The sequence below is a fragment of the Xenopus laevis genome, chromosome 5S, assembly GCF_017654675.1.
Source record: "Xenopus laevis strain J_2021 chromosome 5S, Xenopus_laevis_v10.1, whole genome shotgun sequence".
Classification (NCBI taxonomy): Eukaryota; Metazoa; Chordata; class Amphibia; order Anura; family Pipidae; genus Xenopus; species Xenopus laevis.
The window spans coordinates 56,993,390-57,003,644 of record NC_054380.1 but is presented as its reverse complement, the minus strand read 5'-3'; the positions used below and the strand labels follow the sequence as shown (position 1 = coordinate 57,003,644).

General features: G+C 40.1%; 1 protein-coding gene across 2 annotated transcripts in view; it reads left to right on the top strand.

Annotated features, from left to right (window-relative positions):
• The window catches only part of trappc3l.S (trafficking protein particle complex subunit 3L S homeolog), a 73,788-nt gene extending 65,391 nt beyond the window's left edge, over window positions 1-8,397 (top strand). For both annotated transcript variants that reach the window (XM_041564599.1, XM_041564600.1), the window contains 2 exons: window positions 2,326-2,511; window positions 8,062-8,397. In XM_041564599.1, coding sequence (XP_041420533.1) covers window positions 2,326-2,511; window positions 8,062-8,181 — 306 coding nt within the window. In that variant the 3' untranslated portion in view covers window positions 8,182-8,397. The remainder of the gene's footprint in view (window positions 1-2,325; window positions 2,512-8,061) is intronic.
• The last annotated feature ends 1,858 nt before the right edge of the window (window positions 8,398-10,255 follow it).

Below are 10,255 nucleotides of genomic sequence, written 5' to 3'. Positions count from 1 at the left end.
CCAAACTATGTGGTGCACAGAGACCCCCAAATGACAATAGTGTATATAAATTTTCATGGCTGACGCGCGCTGGCTGCTGCAATATAAGCACCTGGTGTGTGTAATATGCGACATTAGACCCCCCTAACAGTACAGAGACCCCAGAAAACCATATATTTTCAGAAAGAACACATGCTGACGAATCCAATATGGGTAAATATGTGTTCCTACTGCAAACTGCCAAACTGCAAAGCAATGCTGAACGTAACGGTTTTTATCAAATTTCTGAAAATCGTCACAAAGCTTGAATTTTACCCCATTATATGCCCCACATTTCGTAACGTATCAGCATAAAACATCCTAAATATGAACGCCAAGGGTCTACTGAACACTTTGATGCCCAATATGCATAGATATACCAAACTATGTGGCGCACAGAGACCACCAAATGACAATAGTGTATATACATTTTCACAGCTGACGCGCTGGCTGCTGCAATATAAGCACCTGGTGTGTGTATTATGCGACATTAGACCCCCCTAACAGTACAGCGACCCCAGAAAACCATATATTTTCAGAAAGTACACATTCTGACGAATCCAATATGGGTAAATAAGTGTTTCTACTGCAAACTGCCAAACTGCAAAGCAATGCTGAACATAACGGTTTTTATCAAATTTCTGAAAATTGTCAGAAAGCTTGAATTTTACCCCATTATATGCCCCACATTTCGTAACGTATCAGCATAAAACATCCTAAATATGAACACCAGGTGTCTACTGAACACTTTGATGCCCAATATGCATAGATATACCAAACTATGTGGCGCACAGAGACCCCCAAATAGATATATAGTATATAAAATTTACAAGGCAAAACAAAATAAGGCAGTAAAGAGTGAAATGCAAAAAAATCCAATAAAACCACAAAAATCAATGTTTTTTTTCCAGACTAGTGTTATCGGCCGTCAGAATCACAGTTTGAATATTTTAGCTGGGCCAAACAGGTTATACGGCTAGAAACAAGTGAACACAACATATGCAGAGCTGAAAATGCAATAAAATGGCTAAAAATTCAATAAAATGGCTAAAAATGCACCAAAATACCCAAAATTGCAATATAATCACCGAAATAACATACAAAAGGTATTGCACAGTACGGTTAGCGAATACGCTATTCGTAATGGCAATAAAACATTTTTTCAGCCAAAAAAAGAGACGATGCGATAAGAAAAAAAAAAGCCACAATGCCATGTATGTGCGTGTGCGTGTGTACAAATGGTAAAGTACATGTTATGTGCGCGTGTGTGCGTGTGCATGTGTGTGTAAGTGCAGTGAGTGTAAGTGACCCCCCCAATCCCCAAAAATGTATGTGTAAGTGTGTGTAAGTGTGAATCTAAGTGTGTATTACTGTAATAAGTGTGTGTTGGTGTGTTTGTGTGTGTAATTGTTGCACTAACCTGAAAAAATCGCTGGAGACTGTTGCAGGCGATCAGGAAGAGCCCCTGGAAGACATCTGCGTCGTGGTTCCTGTCTCTGTGCTGTGGGGGCGGAGATCGACGACGCAGTGCAGGCTGCAGCAGCAGGACACGTAAGTAACACGTGCCTGCTGCTGTTTTTGGGCCCCTGGGCAATCGCGCCCCAGGGGCCACTCGATCCCCTGCTCTGCTCGTTGCCTAGGGGCAGGGGATCGAAGCGGAACGGAGCAAGCGGCTCTAACAGCCGCTCCTCCGCTCCAGAACCCGGAAGTGCTGCAGAACGTAGAATCTACGTTCTGTGGCATTTCAAGTTACTTTTCCACAGAACGTAGATTCTACGTTCTGTGGCACTTAAAGGGTTAACAGAACAACCATTGGTCATGGAGTCGTCTCAGCACCTCAGTAATATGCAACAAGATCAAAGACAACAAGACTACGCACCCGCCAGGAGTCATCAAATTAACAGGTTGTTAGCCACCTATCCACAAAATAGGGTTTCAACACGGAAGTCATATAAGCTGATTGTTAGAATTGTTATGATTACACAATTATTATAATGTTATTATACTGTTGATATATAATGTTATTGGAATAGACGGAAATCCTGTTGCACAATATTAATCAAAAAATTTGTAAAATTCCAAGTTTGAAAAAAAAAATTACAGCTATTTGTATTATATTTGTATTTTTTTTGTAATAAGTGAAATATGTTTTCTCAATTTCCAGTTAAACAATAAAGTTTTAGTTCCTGTTTTTAAGAATCTGTGATGTGGTGTTGTGTATCTTGCTAGAATGGAGTCACACTACAATGACTTGTGGGTTTGTGGTACTAGTTTTGGTTTTGATATGTTTGGCTTTTTTTGTTTAAGGTGGCTTTCAAAATGTACCTTGGAATCACCCCAACTATGATTGGAGGTAATGATGGGGGAAACAGCTTTTCCCTTATATTGGATGCTAATCCACTGGATGACTATGTTGAAGAGCTTCCACCTGGGAGATCATCACTTTCCTATTGTAATCTTTTATCCGGAATCATCAGGGGAGCTCTGGAAATGGTATGGAAATGGCTTTGGTTAATGCCTGAAAATCTTTCCCTCTCGAGATATAAAACCAATACAGTGAAACCTCCATTTTACATACCCCAATTTAAAGTTTTTCATTGTTTTTTTTTGTGGTCCGACCAATTTATAATGCATTTTAGTGGGTGCTTTTACTTATGTTAATGTTTTTCCAGATTTTACACCACACTTTTATCCCAATGTTCCCAAAAATGACTCTTATTTCCTCAGTCAATGCTGTTATTACTGAATTAAGCATTTTATTTTTGCATATTATTACACAGTAAATATTGTATTTTATGGAGCTTTCTGGATAACAGGTTTCCAGATAACAAATCCCATACCTATACTTAAAAGCTATATTACAGTTAAAGTATTAAGTATCGTTAATAATTAATTTGGGCACATTAAGTAAATTATCACCTTTAAGTTGTTAAAGGTCACACCATGATTGCTATACAACAATTCCTAAGACAAGTGCTAGAATACTAAAGGGAGCAATAGTGGCAGGGGATCTGCCGTGGGAGAGGCCCCTATCTTATTTCAAAGTTTCTGTGGGCTGCAATGAATTAAGCCCGAAAATCCGACTATTCAGACTTTTTTGGCAAAAATCCGAAAAATTCAGGCTTTTCTGGAAAAAGCCCAGAAAAAGTGATTCTGGAAAAAAAACGTACTATTCGGATTTTTTCTCGATTTTGTTTGTCCCCGATCCGATTAAATCATGCTTTTTTTAATAAATAAGGTCAAATCGTCGATTCTAGTCTGCTCTGACTTTTTTTATTTAAAAACTCAGAAAAATTTGGATTATGCTAAATAAGGCCCCAAATGTTTGCTTACAGATTAACAGATTAGGACAAATGGTATCAACCTGCATTCCGTAATTTACATGTCCTTACCTTGCACTTACCTGCTTCTCCTTAGTACAATACTCATAAATATAGGTGCAATTGTGCACAATTTGTCTGAGTAGACTGAGCAAGCACAATGGTGCATAGGGCAGGGGCATTTTTCGGGGCATGTGCAGTTACTGAAAGGTGTCAATACATACACTACATTTGAATTAATTTTTACGCAACCACATTCTTAAATTAGACTTGCTTATGTAGAATTTAAGACACATCCTGCTTCCTGCTTAACAGAATGGGAACCGTTAGGGGATGATATTACCATTTTGATCACCACTGCTGGTACTGGAGATCAAACGGGACAAGGTCAGGCCACGTTAGATCATGTTAACATTGAATAACTCAATATTTCCTCCTCAATAGGTATGCAAATATGATTTTTTTTTTTTAAAGGTAACTTTGTTTTATTGATTTTTTTATAACATATATACAGCCAAGACCATTGCAGTTCAAGGTATAGAAGTGGAAGCAACAGTGAATGATACATCGGTAGCATATAAACAATATTTCAATACAGTAAGGAGCAACATAACATGCCATTATATAATATATATGTAACATAGTAAGTAAGGTTGAAAAAAGACACACGTCCATCAAGTTCAACCATTTTTTTTTTTAATCTGCCTAACTGCTAGTTGATCCAGAGGAAGGCAAAAAAAAACCATCTGAAGCCTCTCCAATTTGCCTCAGAGTGGGAAAAAATGCCTTCCTGACTCCAAAATGGCAATCGGACTAGTCCCTGGATCAACTTGTACTATGAGCTATCTTCCATAAGCCTGTATTCCCTCACTTGCTAAAAATCCATCCAACCCCTTCTTAAAGCTATCTAAAGTATCAGCCTGTACGACTGATTCAGGGAGAGAATTCCACATCTTCACAGCTCTCACTGTAAAAAACCCTTTCCGAATATTTAGGCGGAACCTATTTTCTTCTAATCGGAATGGGTGACCTCGTGTCAGCTGGAAAGACCTACTAGTAAATAAAGCATTAGAGAGATTATTATATGATCCCCTTATATATTTATACATAGTTATCATATCTCCCCTTAAGCGCCTCTTCTCCAGCGTGAACATCCCCAATTTGGCCAGTCTTTCCTCATAGCTAAGATTTTCCATACCTTTTACCAGCTTAGTTGCCCTTCTCTGTACCCTCTCTAATACAATAATGTCCTGTTTGAGTGATGGAGACCAAAACTGCATGGCATATTCTAGATGGGGCCTTACAAGTGCTCTATACAGTGGAAGATTGACCCCTCCTCAAGTGACTATATGCCCCTTTTAATACAGCTCAAGACCTTATTTGCCCTTGATGCTGCATTGCTTGCTACAGCCAAGTTTATCATCTACAAGGACTGCAAGGTCCTTTTCCATAATGGATTTACCTAGTGCAGTCCCATTAAGGGTATAAGTTGCTTGGATATTTTTACATCCCAGGTGCATGACTTTACATTTATCAACATTGAATCTCATTTGCCACTTAAGCTGGCCATAGATGTTGAGATTTTTAAAAGATCAGATCCTGATCGTGAGACCACGATCTTCTCAGAACGATCGTACGATCGTACGAATTTACCATCAACTAAAAAGACCAATTTGCCAGGAAAACAAAGGGGAGCTGCCTGCTTGGCATTGCAAACATAGATAGATTGCACTGGGACCGACAAAGATTTTTTGACCTGGCCGATCAATTTGCTGACAGATGTCGGCCGAAAAATCGTAAGATGTACGATCGTTCGAATCCCACTAACACCACGATAATTTCGAAGGATTGGTCGGACTTCCCTAAAATCGGTCTTCGGCAAGAAGAATCGTCGCATCTATGGGGAGCTTTAGCTGCCCAGATTGCCAGTTTGTCAAGATCGTGTTGCAAGGATGCCACATTCTGGATGGAATTAATTGGGCTGGATAGTTTTGTGTCATCTGCAAACACTGATACATTACTACACCCTCCCCTAAGTCATTAATGAACAAGTTAAATAAAAGTGGACCCAATGCCGAGCCCTGAGGGACCCCACTAAGAACGTTACTCTAAGTAGAGAATGTACCATTAACAACCACCATCTGTACCCGATCCTGTAGCTAGTTTCCTCTTCATGTGCAAACGACTTCATTAAGACCTTAGTTTAGAAAGCAGTCATTTGTGGGGCACTGTATCAAACGCTTTGGCAAAATCCAAATAGATCACATCTACTGCCCCCACCACTGTCCAGCATATTACTTACCTCATCATAAAAAGCAATGAAATTTGTCTGACATGACCTATCCTTCATAAAGCCATGCTTATTGCTGCTCATAATGCAATTCACTAGGACACATTTTTGAATGTGATCCCTTAGCAAGCCTTCAAATAATTTGCCCACAACAAATTTCAAACTTACTGGCCTATAATTGATCATAATTCCTTTTTTAAATATTGGAATAACATCAGCTGTTCTCCAATCCATATGCACCATACCAGATGAAAGAATCTGAGAAAATCAGAAATAGGGGCTGGTCTAAAACTGAACTAAGCTCTCTTATAACCCAGGGGTATATGCCATCAGGCCCTGGAGCCTTGTTTACATAAATTTTTATTAAAGCTTTATGAATCATACTGTATACTGAGTCAGCCACTGACTAGATTGAGCTGAGCCATTAGTGCAGCTATAAAGTGTGCCATAAGAAGTGAGTCAGGATTTTGTTAATATCTCTAAATGTTTTTGCTGTAAGGTACACTGAAGCAAAACATATAAGATTTTGGAGAGATCTATAATTTTAAAGATATTTATACAACCCCATAGAGTCAGGGGTAACTTGGACCAATTAGAGAGGTCTGTTGATGTCAAGGATTAGGTAGGGGGCGCTGTGGAGACTGATAGGGAAAGGGCGAGTCCTTAAGGCAGGAGATGCATGTGCCTAGGGAACACTTGAAGGGAAAGCAGGAACAGGTTGATGAGGGCGAAGAGTCAGTCTGGATCAGGTGCCGAGCAGAACAGGACGGAGAGGGTGAAGATCAGGACTGGACTGGACTAGGCAGGAAGAAGAGGGCGACGACTCAGAACAGGAACAGACTGGACGGGGCAGGAGTCGAACAAGAACAGACTGGATGGGACAGGTTGGAGCGGGCATAGATCAGATCAAACTGGGGATAGAGTGCAGAGGGAGACTAGAGCAGAGGGAAACTGGATAGCAAGATAGCAGAGGAAGACTGCAGCAGGATAGCAAGATAGCAGAGGGAGACTGGAGCAGGATAGCAAGATAGCAGAGGGAGACTGGAGCGGATAGCAAGACAGGACTGGAGCCGAGGATAGCGAGAGAGGGGTACAAGGTACAAGGCAGGGTCAGAAAGCAAGAATCAGGAACAGGTGAGACAAGGTCAGTACAAGGTGAAGTCAGGGCAAGGTACAAGGTGGAACAGGAAGCAGAAATCAGGAACAAGCAAGGCAGGGTCAGGTCAAGGTCAAGGCTGGGAAGGTACAAGATAGGGTAAAGCAAGACAAGACAAGGATAGGCAGACAAAGGCAAGGAGGAATAATAAGGGAAAAGGGCCAAGAGCTAGAACTACCTAGTTAAGGGCGCTGCCGCAGTACTAGGGAGAAACAATGTATTGCTCTGGCAAGGAGTGTTCTAAGTGCTGCCCTTAAATAGGGAAGAGTCAGCCCTGATTGACCGATTGCAACTAGGCAGCAGCTGGGTTGGGGCTGCAGAGGCCAAACAGGCTGCAGCTTAGCTGGGGCTGGAGATTCCAATCAGGCGGCAGCTGGGCTGGGGCTGGAGAGACCAGGTTACACAGGCTGCTCACCTGGCCAAATGGTTAAGATTAGGGGTTAAATATTGATCCAGATCAGGGCTTATAGTAATTCCCAGATTTTAAAGAGCGAGCCCATTTAAGAGGGGTGGTAGGTGGTAGTGGTGCTGATTGTCAAAAGAGTAAAGGAGGGACTTGTTCCAATTAATAAGCAGTCCTAAGAAGTGGCCAAATTCATCAACTGTTTGTAGAAAGGCTTCCAGTGAGCCTCAGGCATCAGCCAGGTATATTAACAGGTCACCAGCAAATAAGGAAATTTTCTCAACCACAGTTTAAAAGGTCAGTCCTTTAATGGAGTACCTGATGAGTATTGCTAGGGGTCCGATTGCCAAGGCAAATAATATGGGCGAGAGTGGGCAACCTTGTCTAGTGCCTCCAATCAGTGCAAAGGAGGGGAGGTGATGCCATTAACTCTGAACCTTGCCTTTGGTGCCTTGTATAGGAGTTTGACCCAAGCAAAAAATGCTCTCCTAAACCTAATCTCAGGATTGGTATTGCCAATCAAATGCCTTAGCTGAGTCTAGTGAGGCTATGACCCTAGATATTTTTTCTATATGCGCAATCTGGAGATTTGTGAATAGGCGATGGATGTTCAAGGTGGTAGACCTCCCTTGCATAAAGCCAGAAAATAAGCATAATATGTCCTGTGTGGTATGCTACCGAAAACATTCTTTGTTCGGTTACCTGGATAACTTAACATAGGTGCCTTGAATATAAATGTCACAGGACTTATATGCAATTAAATAGACAAAAATATTAATAAGGCTTTTTTTTTTGCTGTTATATGATGATAAAATATAAATGTCTCTTCATACATGGAATAAATTCTGATTTACTGTATCCATGTCCTTTGCAGATTCACTTACCAGCTGATGTCACATTTATCCAGGATAGACTGAAAGGGGATGATGTCACCGAAATAGGAATCACATTCCTCCAAAAAAGCGATGAGAAAAAATCTAAGCGAAATAAGTGAAGACAATTATTGGAAATAAAGAAGTCATTTATTTCTAATTTATTTCCATATATGATACAATGTTTATGGAAATTATGGTGCATTCATAAATAAACAAAAGATGTACTGTACATTTAAACATAAGCATTTCATGCATTATATATTATATTATATATATGTATCTGTAACATAAATTTCATTGTGACAATGCTCTGAATAAACATTGGCTAATAGGTTTTTTGGCAAACGGCCGTTCCACTTTTTTAGCGCAGGCACCTTTTGCATAAGTAAGGTGTAGCCCTTATTCCTCCAGTTTTCCACCTACTTGGTTCTTCAAAGCAAATGTGACAGGAGGAATCACTCTGATTTCAGATTACTCTTATGTTAAATAACCATGTATAAAAGATTCATCCTTAGCTGTAAACCTGAGACAAAGGCACAGTTCTGTGAAGTGAGGTGCTCTGGGCTCATTTTCAATTTAAACCAACACAGCACATTCCATTAGGGTGGTAATAAGGTTAAAAATTAAACTATAAATATATAACAGAAATAATAACCATTAAAAATGGATTTCCAGATTAAAAGGCAACACACATTTTAATACAAACTCTATTTGTCTGCCTCATGTCGAACATAGGTACAGTATATACAGTATTGTTACAGCCCTATAACCCTAAAGACATGAGGGCTCATTTACTTCGAGTACAATCACTGTGTTTCTTTTTTTATTGTTGATGCAAAGGGTGCTGTTTGGTGTCATTTCCAGTGTTCAGCATTCAAGTGATGTGTGCACCCTATACTTTTGGTACAACTGCTCTACAGCAATTGGTACAGGGTGTGATGGGAAGCCTAAAGATACTATATGGTCAGGAAGTCGCAGAAGAATCAGGGTTCCCCTGTGTTGATTGCAGCACCAGTGCTCAGAAGTGCAAAGAAGCATGTACCTTTAATGAACATGGTTTTAGGTGCAACTCAGTGCTGGGAAAAGTGTAAATAGCCCACTGTGGTTGTGGATATAATAACATAACTTTTGGCCGATTCATAGGATGCATGTTATTTAGTGCTTTTGTTGTTTTTTAAAATTAACGGAGAAGGAAAATTAAAATCACTGGGGGTGCCAAATGTTAGCTCCACTCTGTGCAATTAATATCTCACAAGCCGTGAAGAAGTAGTTCTACTAATAAGAGCATCTTCCCTAACAACCCCCCCTCAGAGATTACAACTTTTTTTCTCCTTTGTGTCATGAAAACACTTCAAGATTTGGCAATACTTGGGTAGCTGTTATTTGCTGTTTTGGGCTGCATTCTCCATAGGGATAATAGCCCTGACAGCTGAAAGCAGACATTCTGTTCATCTGTGTCCAGTGAAGGCTAAAGTTCTACAGTAAATGTAGTTTTGTTTAGTAGGAAAGAAGGTCACCAAGAATCCTTTTTCGTTCCCACAGAAGAAATGCCTTTTGTGTACAGTGAAAACTTCTTTGCCCATGATAATGTATTATACCATGATAATAGAGTCTGCTACTCTTAATTCCAGGTTTTGTGCTTCCAGAATCTATATACCACTTTCAAACTCATCAATTATATCTAACATGTTTATCTCAGCTGGAGAAACTGTATCGCCTTCTAATGAAATTATGTTTTTGTTCCTATCTGGAAACTCCACAAATCTGTGTAGCACCCTGTAATATTGTTTATTCTTGTTAAAGGTAAGGGCTGAGGAGACCTGGTTCCAATCATTGTTATTTGGTGTGTTGAATGGTTCTACTTTGGTGTGATCAAAGAACATGCTTATGTTCCTTTCAGCAAGTTTAGTGGCATGCTTCTTACACTTCATATCAAACAGTTCTTGTTCCCTTTCTACTTATATGCATTTTCCAGAACTTCAGCTGGAGGTAGCTGACAGGTGATGTATATCGAATTAAGCAAGTATAAAGCACTACTATAAACAAAACACAGCCCAATTGTTACGTATGGTTCCCTAAATTCAAAACAAGTGCTAAGCTCCCTGGTCATGGCTCAATCTTCTGCCTGTAGCAACCGCCTTTGGCCTTGGGAGGAGCCCTCAGCTACTCAGATGCCGCCAGGTCTTAACTTGA